General features: G+C 40.3%; 1 protein-coding gene across 3 annotated transcripts in view; it reads left to right on the forward strand.

The window, feature by feature from the left end:
• The first annotated feature begins 5,873 nt into the window (after positions 1 to 5,873).
• The window catches only part of PYROXD1 (pyridine nucleotide-disulphide oxidoreductase domain 1), a 30,702-nt gene continuing 15,215 nt past the window's right edge, over positions 5,874 to 21,360 (forward strand). For 2 of the 3 annotated variants that reach the window (XM_062194910.1, XM_062194911.1), the window contains exons 1-3: positions 5,876 to 6,017; positions 13,386 to 13,466; positions 20,025 to 20,144. In XM_062194910.1, coding sequence (XP_062050894.1) covers positions 5,952 to 6,017; positions 13,386 to 13,466; positions 20,025 to 20,144 — 267 coding nt within the window. In that variant the 5' untranslated portion in view covers positions 5,876 to 5,951. Of the gene's footprint in view, positions 6,018 to 13,385; positions 13,467 to 20,024; positions 20,145 to 21,360 lie in introns of all 3 variants that reach the window. The other variant, XM_062194912.1, reaches the window with a different exon arrangement.

A 21,360-nucleotide genomic window follows, 5' to 3' on the forward strand; every position in this document is an offset into this window, starting at 1 on the left:
TCTTCTGTTTACTGTTCAGCAACTGCAATATAGAAAGGGTGGCATATTGGAATCTATGTCTGATAAAAATATACCATGCCTTCCCAGTGTAAATTCACAAAAGGATTGTGATGGGATGCCTGTATTGAAAGCAGCTGCTTAACCTGCTATGCTACCATGCCAGCCTCGTCTAATTTTCATTTCCTAATTAAATATACTTGCAGTTGACAAATGAGTACAGTTTGAAAGTTGGTTGACATTTACATTTACATTAACTGGTAAGATAGAAGCCAAACAAAGAAAAAATAGGTTGTAACTTCCCTTGTTCTTCTAGACATCAGTGACTGCTGAATTGGATAGTTTTCTCATCCTGGAAGAATATTTCCTCAATTTGTTGTGCTGTTCACCATGTGCTACAATGCATACCAAGAGACACATTTCTCCATTTTTTTAAATCTAGGCTATCACCAACACAAGAAATCAAGTCCTGATTTGTATTACTTGCCACTTTCCATGGTGTAAATACTCCCAGGATGGCAAATTTTAGGCGACCAACATGACATCACTGAATGAGGCACTAGGAAGAAATGTATAGTGTTCATTATTGCAATCATACAATATTTTCATCCATAGCTACAGCAGAAATGCACAAACTCAAATATGGATAATAGTAATTTGGAAATAATGTGAAATATTTACTACCGGTTGTAATATTTAATTATAAGCTTATATAATGTAATGTTTAACAACAAATGTGTTGTCATATAATCCCCAAATTTTAACAATCATGTCTCACAGATTCATAGTAAGTTCTTTCCTTGCTTCATTCCTTATTCACTCTCCAATTTTAAAACCACTGAAAACATCAGTTCAAAGGCAGGAGAAGAGCTAGAGAAAGAGAGTGAAAAGAAACGAAACTTGACTACCCATAGTTAGGTGAGGCTTTTGCTGAATGACTCTAGAGTGTTTAAAATAGAAAATCATGGAGGGGAAGCAAGAATTTAATTTAGAGGGCAAAACACAATTACAGAAAAAGTGATGAGATACAAAAATGTCAATGCCAACATCTCATACCAATCCCAGTTTGAGTGTCAGCTCTTCTGCCTCCCATCCAGCTCCCTGCTAATGTAGTTGGTAAAGCCGATGAAGATGGCCCAACTATTTGAATACCCTCTACCTAAGACTCAGAATTCTAGTCTCCTGGCTTTGGCCTGGCCCAATCCCAGTAATTGTGGCCATTTGGGGAGTGAACCAGCAGATGGGAGAGTCTCTCTCTATTTCTCTTTCTCTCTCCATTTCTCTCTGTAACAGTGCCTTTCAAATAATTAAAATAAATCTTAAAAAGTAAAACTTTCCATAAAGTCCAGCTTGCTGAATAAAACTTACACATTTTTGAAAGGCAACTTTGAGAAGAAGATGAATCAGTTTGGATTCATGGTGAGTTTGAAGAGACTGGGATTACCATCAGAAGATATTCAGGAATTCCAGTTTTGAAGCTCCTGAGCAGACAGCATCAAGGACAGGCATTTGGGGACTGAGATGGCCATAAACTGAGAGATGACCATTGGGTTTTTGAGCATAGTAAAAGTCCTTCAAAAGAGACAAAGACTATTCAACAGTGCATGGCAGACCATTGAACCATTAATCCTGCTGGATGGCTGACACTGTGCTAGGAACTTTAAATATGTTATCTCATACACACAGTAAAACAACTCTACAAAGTAGACATTATACCCACTTTACCAACAAGGAAACTAAGGCTAGTTAAAGTAACTCATTCACTGAATGGCCACACAGCAAGGCAATGCCAGAGCCACATCAGAACCCAGGTAACCAAAAGCTGTTCATCATTAAGTATTCCATGAAATTCCATTTTTCTTTCCCAATTTTAAATAAAATAGCACAAATTAACCTAAGTTTTCTTAGAAATTTCTGAAATTGGCTTAAAGAAGAGTGGTAATATGGGTTTGAATTAATCATTTAAAAGTTAAGGATACCGGCCGGCATTGTGGCATAGCTGGTAAAGCTGCCTCCTGCAATGCCAGCATCCCATATGAGCACCAATTTGGGACCTGGCTGCTACCCTTCTGATCCCTCTCCCTACTACTGTACCTGGGAAAGCAGAAGATGGCCCAGGTGTTCGGAAACTCCTGGTTCCTGGCTTCAGCCTGGCCCAGGTCTGACTATTGTGGCCATTTTGGGAATGAACCAGTGGATGGAAGATCTCTATCACCCATCTCTCTGTAACTCTGCCTTTCAAATACATAAATATATAAGTCTTTAAAAAAAAACAGTAAAGATGACTAAAAGGTGAGGGGGAAGAGAGACAGGGAGAGAAATCAGATTTTTAAAAATTAAGGGGCTGGCGCCTGGCTTAACAGGCTAATCCTCCACCTTGCGGCGCCGGCACACTGGGTTCTAGTCCCGGTTGGGGCGCCAGATTCTATCCCGGTTGCCCCTCTTCCAGGCCAGCTCTCTGCTATGGCCCGGGAAGGCAGTGGAGGATGGCCCAAGTCCTTGGGCCCTGCACCCGCATGGGAGACCAGGAGAAGCTCCTGGCTCCTGGCTTCGGATCAGCGAGATGTGCCGGCCGCAGCGGCCATTGGAGGGTGAACCAACGGCAAAAAGGAAGACCTTTCTCTCTGTCTCTCTCTCTCACTATCCACTCTGCCTGTCAAAAAAAAAAAAAAAATTAAGGAAGGAAATAGAAACTTAAGATCCAGTGTTTGAAGATAACTGCTAAACTTCCCAATTACTTTTCTTTCTGTCTTTTTACCATCTCCTGTATTTCCCATGCTCATTTCTGCCACAAAGCTTTTGGTTCTTGACAAATTTCCTAGATTTCTTCTTAACCTACCCAAATGCTAATGAGGCTTTGAGGTTCACTATAAACTCAGCTGTATCCCACACTATTCTTTTCGAGCTTGAAACATGAACTGTAATATTTAGCTACACTATCGCTTCTCGGCCTTTTGGCTAAGATCAAGTGTAATATTTAGCTACACATTGGTCTTTGTCTTTGACCCCTTAGAAAGTTACCAAGTTGGTGTGGCCTTCACTCGGAAGCTTTGGGACCTGACATTGTGTCTTTTCTGCTACTGTTGATGTAAAACCACCATAAATTCCAGGAGCCCAGTTTTCTCTGCAGTCACCCCTTCTCATAACCCATACCTGTTTCTCAGACCCCTGAGAGTTTCATGTTTCAGTTGCCTTTATATCAACTTTAATCTGGCCCATACCTGGAACACTTTGTGATTCAATCAACTGATGCTGCCATGAGATATGCTGATGGCCCTTTTTTTGTGCTCTTCCTTGAAGGTTTCTTAACCCTTAGAAATTTCTAAAAATTAGATATTCAGGCCAGTCTTGGAGACAGCTAGATCTTAATATTCCTTGACAAAGGCTAGTCTTTAAAAATAGAACAGGAAAGGAGAATATGGGGACACAGTCTCTTTGCATTTGAGAAAGGAGTCTTTACCTGTTAGGTTCTCCTCCCATCTATACCTATCCCCCCCCCCCCCACACACACACACACACTTCATCTGGGAGCTTGAGGACCAGGCTTTTTGAACTCCATAAAGGAAAATAGTTGTCACGCAGGGGAATCTTGACCCTGGACATGAGGCAGTCTTTAGGACAACAGGAAAATCTCATGCTCCATCCACTTCCTAATTCATTCATCACAGCTTTGTTGAACACCTACTACTTCTGAATGCTGCAAATACAAAGGGAGGCAAGCAAGTATCCCTGAAGTTAAGGCATTTATGGTGGTGGTGGAAGGTGGGGGGCCGGGGGTTAGCAGGTAGTTAAGATAAAGTGGATTAAGTCTCAAATCAAGGGATGACACAGGAGCTATTGGAACACATAAAAGAAGATCCTTAGATCAGTCTTGAGGATATTACAAAAAGCTATGGAGGGGAAGCAATGATTTGATGAAACCAAAGATCAGTGAGGAATTAGCCAGAGAGAGGTATTTGGGGAAAGCATTTGTGCAAATGCTTAGAAAAGAAAGAAAATGGCACATTTTGGGAGCTGCAGTCTGGTTTCATCTGAAGGAAGCACATGATCTCATGTGAAAATAAACTGGAGAAGTAAGATCAGATCTAAATGGCTTAAAGTACTACTTCCTTGTCTTAGAAATGCTTTGATTGTCTAAACTAGAAACCAAAAGTATAATCACCTATTGAACTGCTTACCACTTAACTTAGTAAATCAAAGCACAATGACTTATGGATATAAGTAAATATCTGTAATTAGATATGTAAGTGGTAGGTTTTCCTGTTTACATAGAATAAGTTATTCTCTGGGTTTAAAGAATTAAAAAGGGATCAGTAATCACTAGTTTTAAGGTAAGTTACTTAGAAATAGTACCTTTTTAAAAAAAAGGATTTATTTATTTATTTGAAAGAGTTACAGAGAGGCAGAGGCAGAGAGAGAGAGAGGCCTTTTATTTGCTGAATCACTCCCCAATTGGCCACCAATGGCCAGAACTGTGCCTATCCGAAGCAAGGAGCTCCTTCTGGGTCTCCCACATGGGTGCAGAGGCCCAAGGACTTGGGCCATCTTCTACTGCCTTCCCAGGCCATAACAGAGAGCTAGATTGGAAGTGGAGCACCCAGAACTCCAACCGGCATTCATATGGGATGCCGGCACTGCAGGTGCAGCCCCACCTGCTGTGTCACAGTCTCGGGCCCCTGGATATAGTACCTTAATATTAACACAGGAGCATAACTCCTAGGAAAAGTATTAAATGAGACAGGAAAGGTAACCGTAAATAATGAGATAATATAGTAGATCATACAAGTATGGCACAGTAAAAATTGTCAAAAATGAATTTACTCATTTCTCAAACACCACACACATGCACGCAAGGTCTTAATGGTTAAATTAATAACAGGTATATTGGGGCCAGCACCATGGCGCAGCAGGTTAAAGCCCTGGCCTGAAGCACCGGCATCCCATATTGGTGCCGGTTCTAGTCCCAGCTGCTCCTCTTCCAATCCTGCTTTGGCCTGGGATAGCAGTGGAGGATGGCCCATGTCCTTGGGCCCTCGCACCCACGTGGGAGACCCAGAGGAAGCTCCTGGCTCCTGGCTTCAGTTCGTCGCAGCTCTGGCCACTGTGGCCCTCTGGGGAGTGAACCAGCGGATGGAATACCTCTCTCTCTGTCTCTGCCTCCCTCTGTAACTCTTTCAGATAAATAAAATAAATCTAAATAAATAAAAAACAGGTGTATTGCAGTCTACTGTCACACAAGATGTTATTTATTGGAAACCTGGGAGAAACAGCGTTTGTTTTATTGCTGGAAATTTTAGATCAGCTCAAAATTGGACTTGAAAACGATAGCCTTTTAGGGAACAATTCAACGGCACTGCCTGGCCTTGGCCCTGGTGAAATACGTGCTTCCACACATAAGAACTCTTGATGAGGGGGAAGGGTGGCGAGCAGAGGGTTTCCGGAAACTTCAGGTTCCTCTACTACACGTGCGCCCGAAAGCCTCCTTCCACCAATAAGAGCTTATGCGCCGCCCCCTTGAATATCATGAATATTCTGCCCCAGGAGTCTATCTCCAGAGAAGCTGTTTGCCAAGCCGCTTTTAGAGACCCATCTCCTTTCTTTATTTTATTATTCTATTCTATTCTATTCTATTCTATTCTATTCTATTCTATTCTATTCTATTCTATTCTATTTTTTTTGTCTTTGTCAGATTCCCGTGGAAAAACTACATTCAGGCGTAGCTATTATTAAACAAGGCCGTAGATACGGTAAAACGCCTCGATCCTCCTGAAACGCGACCGACAATGCCTAAGCGAGAGACTAAGATTGAGCCCCCGGGCACCCGTAGGTCGGAGTCTCCGCCGGAGACCCGGAACCCTCGGCCCCGGAAGTGTGCGTGCCGTAGCGGCTTCCTCTCCGGGAATAGAAAGTCCCGCGGCTCCCTGCAAGCGGGAAAACACCGGGAGTCCGGGGCCATGGCGGCGGCGGGGAGGTTCGTGGTGGTCGGGGGCGGCATCGCGGGCGTGACCTGCGCGGAGCAGGTAAGGCGGGAGCCAGGAGACGCCGCCGCCCGCGACCCCGCGGCGGAGGCCCCGGAGCGCTCTCTGCTGACCCTGGCTTCGTCTCTGCTTCCGGGTCCCCCCTCGGCCGCTCTCAGACTGAGCCGCGGGCGCCGGCTCCGCCGCGAGGAGGCGTGGGCAGGGGCCCGACCCCGGCCTGAGCCCTGTCCAGAGCGCGGCCGGGGTCTTGGTGCGGGCACGGAATGTTCAGCCCGGTGTCCAGCTCCCTTGACCCCACTCAGTGTCCACGTAGCTGTCGGATACTATCTCTGACTCACGAGGAAACCCCCGCGTACGTTTCCTGTGCTTTGAACTCCGAGGGAAGGGAGACTTCGTTAGCTGGTCGCACTGGGTAAAACAGCCGCTGAGGGTCTAAAACAGGGAGTCCGTTTGTGACCGGACCGCGTCTGTCCACGCAGATGTGCGTTTCCCCAGAATATCAGACGTGTTCTGTCGATAGAACGCAGGCAGTCCTTGAAGTCATAAATTGTGCAAGAAATCCAAAGGTGCTTTGTAACGTGAATCTTCGCATGCGTGTTTTCAGGGTGTTCACGTAGTCAACGCTTAGGATCCCTGCCCTGTATGAGGGCAGAGTTGTGAATATAAACAGAGCGTGCCTGGTGCAGACACCCTGAGCGTCTGGGACTCGGTCTAGTGGGAGAGACGTGATAAATCATGTCTTCGGTGTGCTGTTAACTTAGGGGTACCTGTGCAGTTGGTAGGGAGTGAGTTAAGGCAGAGCTGTCTGTTCTCACGGGTGGTGTCCTTTTATCTCAGTATCAAAGAGTGGAAGTTGACAAGGCAGGAGATAAAGCATTGCACAGGGAGGCAGTAATCTCCAGTGGAAAAGCATCACCTGGAGCCGCAAACCAGATGCCCGACCTTAAAGGGTCTAATCCATGACGCTGAAGAGTTAAGGATTGACACATAGCCAGGTGATTGTCAGCAGTAGAGTAATGCGACCAAATGGAAAACTTTGGAAGATGAGATGTGTTAACTCTTTAGGACAGAAGCAGTGTGGTAGGTAGTAGTATATGAGGCTGGGATGAGTTTTCAGTAGTACAGTTCTAGGGACCTGATCTAGCAGTGCAAGTAAAAAGAAGAGACAAAAATTAAAAACAGATACAAGGCAAAAAATGGAGAGAATGATTATTGTCGAATATTGAAGAAAATTCAGATAAAAAGGAATCCCCTGTGGGGCTGGCATTGTGGTGCAGCAGGCTAAAGCCTTGGCTTGCCACATACCCCATATGGGCACTGGTTTGGTCCCAGCTGTTCCAATTCTGATCCAGTTCCCTGCTAATGCACCTGGGAAAGCAGCAGAGGATGGCCCAAGTCCCAGGGCCCTGCACCCATGTCGGAAACCCGCAAGAAGCCTGACTTCAGCCTGGCCCAGCCCTGGCTGTTGTGGCCATTTGTGGGGTGAACCAGGGGATGGAAGATCTCTGTTTCTCCTGGTGTCTCTGTCTCTCTCTCTCTCTCTCTCTGTCTTTCAAATACAATAAATAACTTTTTTTTTAACTTTTATTTAATGAATATAAATTTCCAATGTACAGCTTATGGATTACAATGGCTTCCCCCTCCCATAACTTCCCTCCCACCCGCAACCCTCCCCTCTCCCACTCCCTCTCCCCTTCCATTCACATCAAGATTCCTTTTCAATTCTCTTCATATACAGAAGATCAATTTAGTATACATTAAGTAAAGATTTCAACAGTTGGCACCCACATAGAAACACAAAATGAAACATTCTGTTTGAGTACTAGTTATAGCATTAAATCACAATGTACAGCACATTAAGGACAGAGATCCCACATGAGGAGCAAGTGCACAGTGGCTCTTGTTGTTGACCCAACAAATTGACACTCTAGTTTATGGCACCAGTAACCACCCTAGGCTCTCGTCATGAGTTGCCAAGGCTATGGAAGCCTTCCAAGTTTGCCGACTCTGATCATATTTAGACAAGGTCATAAAAGACAGAGTGAGGATAGTAACCAATGATCCTAAGAGTGGCATTTACCAGGTTTGAACAATTATACAGCATTAAGTGGGGAAGAGGACCATCAGTATACACAGGTTGGGAGTAGAGCCATTGGTGGTAGAGTAGAGGTTATGATTACAAAGGAATGAGGCCCAAGTGCGCTAGACAGGGTCTAGAACAAAGGACAGGGTCATTATTAGAGGAGCTAAGAAAGGTGCTGTCTAAGCTACAATTAAGTTTTCTGATTGAGAGGCAAATAGAACCTGACAGAAGGGGCTTGATAATAATCAGTTGGGTTTTAGGCCTTGTAAGTTAAGAGGCCCAAACCTATCTATCTCTTCACATGGGGTACATCCTAAGGAAGGTGTGAACCTCCTAGGGGAAGGCACTCTGTTGACTTTCATTACTTGGCTGGCCTGGGAGGAGAGCTGGCCAGGTAAAGGCAGGTGGCATCTCTAACAAGAAATTTACAGTTCTGCCTGCAATGTTGCTGGCCGTCCCCTCAGCTGCAGTGGTCACTTTGGAAGTTGGACTGAGTGAAGGGCTTTTCAGCTTAGAGCCAATAAGATCTGTGGCTCTGACCTGGGCATCCTTCGACTCCAGGGCAGGTCCATTTCCAGTGATCCAACTCTTGGCAGAGCTGCCAGGGCTCTTCACAAGCTGACTTCTGCTGAAGCCCAGGCTTACCACTTTGAAAGCCACTGCAGTGGACTGGCCTGTTGGGTCTCCTTGAGGACAGATCACTGTACAGATCAGCCATTAATAGGCCTGCCACCCATTGCTTCTGATGCCTAGCTTTCTTTTCCTCCTGGTTTGTGTTAAAGCAGACCAGAGGATGCAAGTCAAGGGAGTGCCCGTGTCTCATCTCTAATCTTCGGTGGCCTGAACTACAAGTCTATAGTCACAGGCATGTTCTGTAGTAGTTTTTCTAAGGTAGACAATGCCCATGAGGAAAATTATATTCTCACTTAAAAACTTTCTTTCCCTTTGGTCTGAAAGGGAGGTTTTTTTCTACTTACTGTTTACTTCACTGATGGCGAAGTGAATCTAGCTATGAGATTATTATTTAAGCTCTTATTTTGGCTATGCTGTTACAGAAAAATGTTAGCCATCTCTTTTATAAGGTCTAAAGATTAAATTATGCGTCCTACAGATTCCTTCCTAATAGAATTAGTTTCCTACCTTGAGGAGAATAGAGAAATGAAAGAACAAGTTGGGCTTAGAATAGAGAAATGAGGGAGCAAGTCCTAGATCGCTTGCTGACAATAGCAGTCTCACATGAATACTTAGCAAATAGTTTCAACCATTAGATAACAACTTAAGAAAATATTTACCAGAAGGTCCAATGCCTTCTATAAATTTTAAGAATCATGTATTTGAAAACACCTCTTAAATATCTAACATGGTGTAGTTTGTTTAACCAGTAAACTTAAGCACAAACATATAAAATGTTTTTAGTTTCTTTCTACCAACAAGTATAAAAGATATGATGCAGAGATTCAGGTCACACGAATTAAAATGTATCTTTGATTAATTTAGCAGCTTAAATTTATGGACAATCTTATCTATAAGCCAATTAAAATAAAATTCTTAATAAAATTTTCCCATGTGGACATAAAATATGTACACACATATAACATAACATAATAGAACAGTATAGCAGTTTTAATAATAGCTTTTAAAATTTTTAACTCTTTTTGTAAATTGCCAATTGATTTGAATTGCTTTTTGTTTTTAGTAACCTCAGTTAACCATACTTTCTCTCGGATGGTACTGTTAATACATTATTGGCTTCATCTGTTTACAGAGCCATCCCAAAGTACTGAATACAATAGAAGTGGCTGGGAAAAGTCCATAGGAACCTATAGGAGGACAGCTAAACCCAGAACCAACAACGCTTTAGTTTTATGAGCAGCAAATCATATATGACTGTGGATGACAGAAGACTTTAAGTTGCCATGTTTAAAATTATAAACTCATCAACCAACAGGAGGCACTTGCTTCACAGTATTTTTGAAAGCACCTGTAGGATTTTACAAGTATTTAACCCTTTAGGCCTCTGGGGCTTTCTCATTAAGATAACTATCATGTCTAGTAACACAAGATCATTAGACTTTTTAATTCTCAAACATTTGTATTAATAGCATTTTCCATTATAGAAACTTAAAATTTGGTACCACGTCACATCTTGACAGTACTTCTAATATAATCCAAATAGCCTGATTAGTTGGTGTCTCTATAAGATGAGAGACATAGGTCCTTCGATTTTTTCAGTTGGGCCCAAACTGGAAAAACCGAAGTCCAAGATTTACTGGAAATTTTAGAGTCCAGATTGTTTGAAACTTTGATTTTTTGAATGCTTGTCAAGAATGCCAAGAAGGCTCAAAATCCAAAATATCTGGTTGAAATAAGATTCCTTAAAATCATGACATAATATAGACCAAATTTGGTCATTGTTACGAGGTGATTATTCAAATCTTTGAAAATAAGCACATATTTAAATAACCCATAGCTCTTAATAAAAATTCAGCTGTTTTTGAACAATTAGAATTTAACAGACATCAAGAGAACATAATAGATTAACACATTGCTTTAACAGAGAATCCGATTTTAATTCTATGTCAAAGAGAAATTGAGCTTCCTGTGATCTTTTGCTGTGAGGTTTCCTTCCTTTACCTTCTTTCATATTGATGACTGTGTTTCTGTGTGTAACACATCTTTAAGCATCTTTTGCAGGGCAGGATGAGTGGCAACAAATTCTTTCAGTTTCTGTTTGCTATGAAAAGTCTTAATTTCACCTTCATTCACAAATGAGAGCTTTGCAGGATATAATATTCTGGGCTGGCAGTTTTTCTCTCTTAGTACCTGGGCTATGTCTCGCCATTCCCTTCTAGCTTGTAGGGTTTCTGATGAGAAGTCAGCTGTGAGTCTAATTGGAGATCCTCTGAGAGTAATCTGGCGTTTCTCTCTTGCACATTTTAGAATCTTTATGTTTCACTGTGGTGAGTTTGATTTCAACATGTCGTGGTGAGGATCTCTTTTGGTCATGTTTATTAGGGGTTCTATAAGCTTCCTGTACTAAGATGTCTCTGTCCTTCTCCAAACCTGGGAAATTTTCTGCTAGTATCTCACTGAAAAGGCCTTCTAATCCTTTCTCCCTCTCCATGCCTTCAGGAACTCCTAGAACCTGAATGCTAGGTTTTTTAATAGTATCCTGTAGATTCCCAACAATATTTTTTAGATTTCTAATTTCTTCTTCTTTTCTTTGGTTTGCCTGTTTCCTTTCCTGTTCTCTGTCTTCTAAGTCTGATATTCTCTCTTCTGCTTCGCCCATTCTGTTTTTAAGGCTCTCTAATGTGTTTGTCATTTGATCTATTGAATTCTTCATTTCATTATGATTTCTAGTCACTATCAGAGTTTTTTGTTCCACTAGTTGTTTCATTTCATTTTGATTCCTCCTTAATATTTAATTTTCATGAGAGAGATTTTCTATCTTGTCCATTAAGGATTTCTGTAGTTCAAGAATTTGAGAACTTCTTAATGTTCTTACCAATTTTTTGAGATCAGCTTCTTGCATTTCTTCTATCTCATCATCTTCATAACCTTGAATTGGGGTGTCTTTTTCATTTGGAGGCATCATAGTGTCTTCCTTGTTCTTGTTACCTCGGTTTTTGAGTTTGTTGTTTGGCATGTTGGAGATATTTGGTTTCTTCACTGTGGTGTTTTTTCTTATTATACTATGGCTCTATATTAAGTGGACTGTCTGCTTTCGATGGAGCCTTAGAGGCTTGAGGTGAGTGTGGCCTGAGAGCTCTGTTTGGTTCCTCAGGGTTGAGGGTGTGCCAAAGGTGACACTCCCAGGTTAGGTGTGGTAAATCTCTCTCTCTCTCTCTCTCTCTCTCTCTCTCTTTCTTTCTTTTTTTTTTTTTTTTTTTTTTGATTCAAAAGGGAAGTAATTCCGCACAGCTGAACATAATTGGAGGTAGTTAGCAGGCGAATGATATACCCACAGGAGCCAGAGATCAGAAGCTCTTTCCCAAGGACCACACAGGGAATCTCTGCTGCCCTCAGTGTGGGCTCCAATTCTCCTGCAGTCTTCCACTGGGTTGTCAAGTTAGATCCTAATCTCCTGTTATTTCACCCCCCCCCCCCCAGAGTCAGGTTTTTCTGCTAGGCTCAGGGCCGGTGCAGACCTGAGGTCACCCTGCTTATGATGTATGTCCAAAATGGCGCCTGCCCTTTGTCTTGCTCACCTTTGAGAGGTGAGCAGAGAGAGAGAAACTTGTATCCATATCGGTCACTTTTTTTTTTTCCTCTCTCTCTTGTAGTTAGCCTGGTGAACTTTTCCCCACGGAGTTTCAAGCCTCGTTCCCTGTAGTCTCCTCTTTCCACTTTCCCGCTGGTGTCTCGGGCTATTGAGGTTCGGCTCACCTCGCATTCCAGCGCTGGTGTGTTGAGTCTGCCGCTGATGTCCCGAACTTGGGCTCCCACGCTCTCTACGCAGATCCACTGTGAATCACTAGTTCCAGAAGAGTTTACTCTGCTGTTTCTTCCCCTACTCTTCCTTGACCCTGCAGTATCTCCACTTTTATTATTAAACTGTCTCTTCCCGGACTATCAGTGTGCTCCCTTCCTATTCCGCCATCTTGCCGCTCTCCAAAATAAATAACTCTTTAAAAAAGTAATAATCCCATGAGTTTTAAGGGTATATAGGTGACATGACTATGTTCTGTGTTAGTAGCAGGGTAGGGGTAAGCCAGATTACACTTGGTGGAGTTATGGAGCCTGAATGTGAAATCAGAAAGTGCTTTCAGTAACTCCGAAGTGAGAATGAGAGAAGTTACAGCTGGAAGAAAGTAGTGAAACATTAGCAAGTTAGGTGTCTGCATTTTTTTTTTAAAGTTAGTATTAAAGTAGCTTCATATTCCCAGAGTGTACTGGTTGGAGGAGGCAGCAGAGGAGTGCGAAAGCAGTTAGGAAAAATCAGAGTAAGATTCTAGTGTTTAATATTGAGAGCGTAATTTTATCTTGTTGAAGGAAAATGCAAGTATTATTTTAAATAGAAGTTGGTGCAACTATAAAGAAGGAAGGTCATTTTTATCACGTCTTGCTCAGGATGTTTTTGTTAGTGTGTAGTGTAAATGTAATACTCATTTGACCAATATCAGAATTTAACATTACTCACCGATGCTCCATAAGTATGAACAAGACCCAGTATAGTGGGTTTTTAAATTTCCTAAGTTAATAACATTATTAAGATTGCATTATCCTTTTGATATATATATATATTGTGATAAAATAATTCATCATTTATTATACTTATATCTAAAATTTATTTGCCACAAATTTTCTCTCTTTTTAAAACTAAGTTGGCTCTGCAGTTTCCATCAGAAGATATCCTCCTGGTAACAGCATCTCCTGTTATTAAGGCAGTTACAAATTTCAAGCAGGTAAGAATCTTCGTATAAATTTCTAAATATTGGGAAAAAATACAAAAACTTGCCTAGCAGTTAGGGGAATAACACTGCTTTTTTTCCTTTTAAGTTGACAAGTAATGGTTTTATATATTTATAGTATACAATATATTTTAATGTTTGTTGTATACATCTCATAGCTAAATCAACTATTTAACATGCATAACCTCATATTTGTCTTTTTGATAGTGAAAACAATAAAAGTTCTCATTAATTTTCAAATATACAATCCATTGTTATTTACTGCAGTCATTGATGTATAGTGGATCTGTGAAATTTTTCTCTCTGGTCTGACTGAATTTCTGTGCTCTTTGACCAACATCTCCTGATCCCCTCCAGCTCCCAGCCTCTGGTAGCCAACATTTACTCTGTGTCTCTGTGAGTTTGACTTTTTACACTCCCCGTATCCATGTAAGTGAGATTGTGTGGTGTTTGAGTTCTTGCACCTGGCTTATGCCACTTAACCTAATATCCTTCAGGTTCATCCCTGTGGTCATTTCCTTCTTTCAAGGCTGCAGAGTACCCCATTGTATAAATATACTATATTTTCTTTATCCACCCATCCGTTAATGGACACTTAGGTTGATTCCATATCTTGGTCATTATGAAAAATGCAGCAGTGAACATGGGAGTACCCATATCTCTTGTCAGGTGCTGATTTCATTTCTTTTGTGTATATAGCCAGTAGTGGGATTGCTAGATCAAATAGTAGTTGCTTTTTTAATTTTTGAGGAATTCCCATACTGTTTTCCATAATTGCTGCACTAATTTACATTAGTTTGCACTAATTTACACTGTTCTTACCAATAGTGATGAGGGTTCTTTGGTGCACATCCTCACCAACATTTGTTATTTTTCATCTGTTTGATAGTAGCTTTTCTAATAGATATCTCATTGGAGTTTTAATTTGTATTTTCTCCAGTGATTAGTGATATTAAGTGTTGCTGTGGATTCATTCTGAGAGGAGAGGAGTGTGGTAGGGGCAAGAGGCATAGAGTCACCACACAGAGCCCGGGAGCTGGGTCAAAGCAGGCCAGAGGCGAGCAGACTGTAGACTCATTTATTTCAGTTGGTATAGCAGCGTATATAGCCAAGGCGGCCAATCCAGTCAGAGGGCGGTTTATGCTCTAACCAATCACAGCCTGTTGCCAGGCAGTTTCCGAAGCCATCCAGTCACAGCCTGTTGCCAGGCAGGCTCTGTTGTCATGTGGTTTCCAAAGCCATCCAATCACAGCCTGTTGCAAATGGCCATCTTGGCGTGGCCTTCTCATTCCACCACAATGGAGCATTTTTTCATAGGCCTGTTGCACATTTGTATGTCTTTAGAGAAACCTCAGTTCAGTTCCATTGCCTGTTTTGAAAATCCGATTGTTTTCCTACCACTGAGTTTGAGTTCTTGGTATGCTTTGGATATTAACACCTTACCAGCTGTGTGGTTTGCAAATATTTGCTCCTATGCCTTACTCTTGTTTCTTCTGTGATGCAGGAGCTTTTCAGTGTGATGTAATCCAGTTTATTTTTGCTTTTGTTACCTATACCTATGGTGTTACATTCAAAAATGTTTGCCCAGACCTCTGTCAAGGAACTTCCTCCCACCTCTGCTATGTTTTCTTCCACTGATTTTATATTTTCAAGTCTTTCCTTTAAGATGTTAGTCCATCTTGAAGTGGTTGTTATATAGTTTATGAGATTAGGACATATTAGTATGTGAGATTTGCATACAGACATCAGTTTTACCAGTACTATTTATTCAAGAGACTATACTTTTCCTGGTACTTTTCCTTGCTGCCTTTATCAAAAAAATCAGTGGGCTGTGTACATTTATTTCTGGGCTCTCTATTCTATTTCATTAGTCTATGTTGATGAGGAAATAAGACTGCAGCCAAGAGACAGAGTAAGGAAAGTGGACCCTCAGGCAAAAGCCTTGCAAAGCGGCTGTTGCAGTTGTCTGGTGAAGCAGCTGCCCAGGGTTATCTTGTCTAGGGAGGGAAGATGTCCTAAGCTCTGCTTTCTGTAACTCCAGTCATAAGTCTGTCTCATAAATCTGCACCAGGTATCTGTTTTACAAACATACTGGACCAGCCAACCGTTGGAAGTGTGGTCTTAAGTCACATGGACCAGTTCTCCCTAAGTAGTCGTAAGTCACATAGGCTGCAGTTTAAACCTACCAGTGCTATAATGGTTAAAGTATGGTGCTGATTAACCTATAAATATTTTAAGAAACCCAGGTTTGAGGCTCAGTCTTGAGAAATGATTCCCACTGAGCCTACTAGCATTAATAAACTGTTTTCCATCCTCCACTGTCTCTGATGCCTGTTTGAAGGGAGTTTTCCAACCGCAGATTACTTTAACAGTGCTATACTGTTTTAATTGCAGGTTTGTGGTAGATTCTCAGATCTACTGGCTTTGTGTGTTTTGTTCAACATTGCTCTGGCTATTTTAGGATGGTTTTTCTATTTCTGTGAAAAACGGCATTAGAATTTTGTTAAATTGCATTGAAGCTGTAGATTACTTTGGGTAGTATGGACAATTTGACAGTATTAATTCTTCTAATCTGTGAATGTGGGCTATCTTTCCATTTATTTGTGTCTTAAATTCCTGTTATGAGTGTTTAGTAGTTTTTAGTATATAGTTCCTTCACGTCCTTTGCTGAATTTATTCATAAATATTTTATTTATTTTTTAGCTAGTTAGTATTTATTTTTGTAAATGAGATTGTTGATTTCTTGGTTTGTTAATTTATTAGTTTGTTGTTAATAAGAGAAATGCTACTGATTTTTGTATGTTGATATGGTATCCTGCAGCTTTATTGATTTTTCTTATTTGCAACAGACTTTTGGTGGCATCTTTAGGGTGTTCTTTATACAAGATCCTGTTTTCAAAAAACAGCTTAACTTCTCGCTTTCCAGTTTGTATGCCTTTTATTTGTTTCCCGTAGAGGAAAAGCTTTGCATTTTTCAACCATAGAGTATATTAGTTATTGGTTTGTTTAATAAGGTTTTTGGAGCCCGTGTTGTGGCATAGTAGACTGTGTCTACACCTGTGGCACCTACATCCCGTAAGAGTGCTGGTTTGTATCCCAGCTGCTCCTATTCTGATCCAGCTCTCTGCTGATGGCCTGGGAAACAAAGGAACATAGCCAAAGGCTTGGGCTCCTGGCTCTTGGCTTTGGATCGGCCCAGCTCCGGCCGTTGAGGCCATTTGGTGAGTGAACCAGCAGATAGTAGTCTTTTTTCTCTATCTCTCCCTCTTTCTGTAACTCTACTTTTCAAGTAAATAAGTAAAATCTTAAAAATTATGGCTTTTATTGTGCTAAAGTACATTCCTTCAGAACCTGATTTGTTGAGATTTTTTTTGTTGTTGTGAAAGGATGTTGAATTTTATTGAACACCTTTTCTGTATCTATTAATATGATCATATGATTTTTTAACTTTCATCCTGTTAATGTGGTCTATCATGTTTATTTGTTGAACTTTCCTTGCATCCCATGGATAAATCCTACTTGAGTAAAGTGAATAACACTTTTAATTGAATCAATTTCCTGGTATGTATTTAAGGATTTTTGCATTTACATGCTTCAAGGATCTTGGCCTCTGATTTCCTTTTCTTGTAGTGTCCTTGTCTGGCTTTTATATGGGTAATGCTGGCCTGATAAAAAGAATTTTCCACCCTCATCAGTTTTTGGAAGTTTGAGACAGATTAGTTCTTTAAGAAGTTGGTAGAACTCGGTAATGAAATATGGTCCTGAACTTTTATTTGATGGAGGACTTTTTATTACTGGTTCAATCTTCTTGTTACTGGTCTGTTCATATTTTCTGTTTCTTTATGTTTTAGGCTTGATAAGTTGTGTGTGCCTGAGAATTTATCCATTTCTTTAAGGGTATCCAATTTGTTGGCATGTGATTGTTCGTAATAGCCTCTCTTAATCATCCTTTGTACTTCTGTTTATTATAATGTCGTCTATTTCATTTACTATTTGAGTCTCCTCTCATTTTTTCTTAACTAGTTAAACTTTGTCATTTTGTATAGATCTTTAAAAAAAAAAAAACAAGTGTTGTTGATCTTTTCAGTTTTTCTACTCTGTGTTTCATTTATTTCTACTCTGATATTTATTTTCTTCTTTTTCCTGACTTGTTTTGAGCTTACTATGTTCATTTTTTATTTTTGCATAGTGCAAAATTAAATTTTTTGAGAATCTCTTCTTTTTAATTGCTGTAAACTTCCCTCTTTGCTTTAGTGGCATCCCGTAAGTTTTGGTAGGTTATATTTCCATTGTTGTTTGAATCAAGGTATTTTTAAATTTCCTTTCATATTGCTTCTTTTTTTTTTTCTTTTTTTGACAGAGTTATAGACAGTGAGAGAGACAAAAGAGAAAGGTCTTCCTTCCATTGGTTCACTCCCCAAATGGCTGCCACGGCCAGCGCTGCGCCTGTCTGAAGCCAGGGGCCAGGTGCTTCCTCCTGGTCTCCATGTGAGTGCAGGCCCAAGCACTTCGGCCATCCTCCACTGCCTTCCCGGGCCATAGCAGAGAGCTGGATAGGAAGAGGAGCAACCGGGACTAGAACCCGGTGCCCATATGGGATGCCGGCACCGCAGGTGGAGGATTAACCAAGTGAGCCATGGCCCCGGCCTCATATTGGTTCTTTAGGAACATGTTTTATTTCCACATATTAGTGGATTTTCTGCAGTGCCTCCTATTATTGATTTCTAGTTTCATACCATTGAACTTGGAAAAATTACTTGATGTCATTCTTTCTAAATTTTTAAGACTTGCTGTGTGACCTATCTTGTGATGTCTCCTGGAGACTGTTCGTATGTATTTGAGAAAATCGTGTACTCTGCTGCTGTTGGACAGGATGCTCTGTATGTGCATGTTAAGTCCATTTGGTCTGTAATTCATAGCCAGTGTTTCCTCTTTTTTCTATCTCGGTGATCTGTTCAAAGTGGGATATTGAATTTCCCTTTATATTGCAATATTTCCCTCTTTAGGTTTGTTAGTATTTGCTTTACATATTTATGTATCCTGATGTTGAGTGCATATAAATTTGTTATTTCCTCTTGATGAATTGACCCCTTTATCATTAAATAATGACTTTGGTTTAATTTTAGATTTAAAGTATTTTATCTGATACAAGTGTAGCTACCCCTGCTCTTTGGTTTCCATTTGCATAGAATATCTTTTTCCATTTTTTCACTTTCAGTCTATGTGTGTTATCATAGCTGAAGTCAGTCTTTTATAGGCAATATATAATTGGATCTTGTTAGTCCATTTTACCACTCTAAGTATTTTGTTGGCAGAATTTAATCCATTTATATTCAAAGTAATTACTGATAGGTGAAGACTTTCCTGGTTGTTTAATAAATCTGTTGTTTGTCCCTCACCTGCTATCTTCCTTTGTGAGTAGGTGACTTTAGAATAATCATATAAAATTTTTTATATACTTTGAAATTTTACATTGCAGCTAGTTTTAAGAAACCATCACTTACCCGATTTTAGTATAACATCAAAGAAAAATGTACAGTTATCTGAAAAATATGCTATTTGTCAGGCCAAATTGTCTTCCTGTACTTCAACCAAAGCAAAATATTACTGTTGTGTGACAGAAGGAGTTTAAGCAAAGAAGCAAAATGGAAGATACTTCTGTTAAGCCATATAAAGAGATTGGCAAAGATATACACCAATGTCATTCTTCTCACTTGTTTTGGAAAATACTGTTATTTTCATTGAAAGTATGTCTGTAAGACATGTGTTAGACTTATTATTTTTAAGTGAATTAAATACTTAGAATTTTTCTCAGCTGTACTTTCTAATGTGTGTTGCTAGGCACAGTTTAAGCAAAAGCTCTTCAGGATCCTCGATAATTTGTAAAATGTAAAGGGGCTTTGAGGCTAACAGGTTTGAGAACTTCTGGAGCCATGTGGTGGGATTTTTATGCAGTGTCTAGGAATAGCTGAGATCAAACACCAGTCTGCGTGGTTGAGCGGTGCTTCTCTAGCAGACTGAGTACAGGACTAGAGAAGTCAGCTGGTTTGGTCTATGACTGGAGGTTTGGAGGCTGCTTAATGGTTAAGGAGAAGAGAGCAAAGAAGCAAAGGGTTTGGGCAAAAGGCGAAATGATCCACAGTGCAATCTCAGCCAGTTAGGAAGGAAAGTAAGTCCAAGGAGCTGAAGGTTCTAGAGGAACATGAAAGAAGCACCTAAAGACTCTGTTACAGTAAGGTCAGTGAGAAAGGGAGAGGGCCAGCTAGCAAGATAAGGACATGGGTAAGCTGTTCGGCTCATGCATACACACGTAGGTGGCATTAGCCCTCCTTGTATGGTCAGGAAACAGACTCAGGGACTTACCTGACTTGGCCAGGAGTGGCACAAGTAATATGCAAAACAGATGCTAAAATGCCAAGCTTCGTCTTTTTTCCACTGAATATAATGCAGTTGGCTATCTTATTTTGTGACTGTTAAATAGTGGTATATAAAAGCAAATGAGAATATTTTTGTATTTAAGATACATATTTTTTCCTCTCTGATCTGATACAGGTTTCTAAAATTTTAGAAGAGTTTGATGTTGAAGAACAAGCAAGTACAATGTTGGAAAGTCGCTTTCCCAACATTAAAGTTATACAATCCGGAGTAAAGCAACTTAAGAGTGAAGAACATGTAAGATGATTTTTTTTCTTAATGGCATTTTCCGTTGTTAAATCTTGATGAGGCTATACGTGCCTGCTTTTTACCACAACACCACAGTTAACATCAGTTAAGCCCCTAACATGCAAAGTTTGGTGACAATGATTTCCATTATTTTTAGAAAAATATATACTTTTTGTAAGTGTATTGGGATTATGTAATTAGTTTGGCTTGCATGTTAGTTTAACATTTCAAATTACATTAATGTCCACTATGTTTTAGATAGTGCATTAGGTGTTGGAATTCACTAGGTATAATACCTCATACCTGCTCCTAGGAGCTGTCAAGAATATAAACCATACTGTATAATTATATGGAATGTCAAAAATGCAGTCATTGAAACATTATCAAAGTTCTGAGATTAGGGAAGTTGTGATAAAGAGAAACTTCAAAGAGGGAATAATGTTTGAGCTGGGTTTTAAAAGATGAGAAACTAGGAAGGGGAGACTGCTTTTCAAGGACCCACGAAGGAAAGAGGCACTTGTAATAGTGAGGATGGCAAAGGGATTGGGAGTATGAATAAGGAAAGGAGATTGGCAAATAAGGCTAGACAAAGAAGTGAATAAGATTGTAAAGACTTTTCAGGAAGTTGAGCTATTTAATGGAGAAATTATAAATGATTTTAATTTGGGCAGGGATGATAAATGGATTTTTTTTAAAAAGATAGGTCATATAGCAACGTCAAGGATGACCTTGGATGTTGCAGGTGACTAGTGGCCAACAACAATATTAGAAGGCAGTTGTAATAGTCCAAAAATGACCTAAGTCCTGAACTGATGTAGGATCATATAATTGCAAAGAATGTGCCAAATTTCAGTGAGATTTCTACTACACAGGGGCTTCAAAAAGTTTGGAAAATGTGTTTATCTTTTAATTCTGTTCCCACAGATATTGAAGCCCACTTAGAAACTCAGCAGGGCTTAATAATCCCTTGAACATGACAATGACTAAAGCAGTATCAGAACAAATGTCATCACATGATTTATTAATAACCTCAGATGAGCTTTGGCTGTGCCAAATGCCTTTCCTGAGTTATTATTTTTTTAATTTAGTCAGTGCATAAAACTAAACAGAGTTTCCAAAAGAAGACACTTATAAAATTTCTGTGCATACTGGCCATATTTGATTTTTGGTTTTCTGTTATCTCTTATGTAGCTGAAGAGTTAAACTGGGTAATAAATGTCTCACT

The sequence above is a fragment of the Lepus europaeus genome, chromosome 6, assembly GCF_033115175.1.
Source record: "Lepus europaeus isolate LE1 chromosome 6, mLepTim1.pri, whole genome shotgun sequence".
Taxonomy (NCBI): Eukaryota; Metazoa; Chordata; class Mammalia; order Lagomorpha; family Leporidae; genus Lepus; species Lepus europaeus.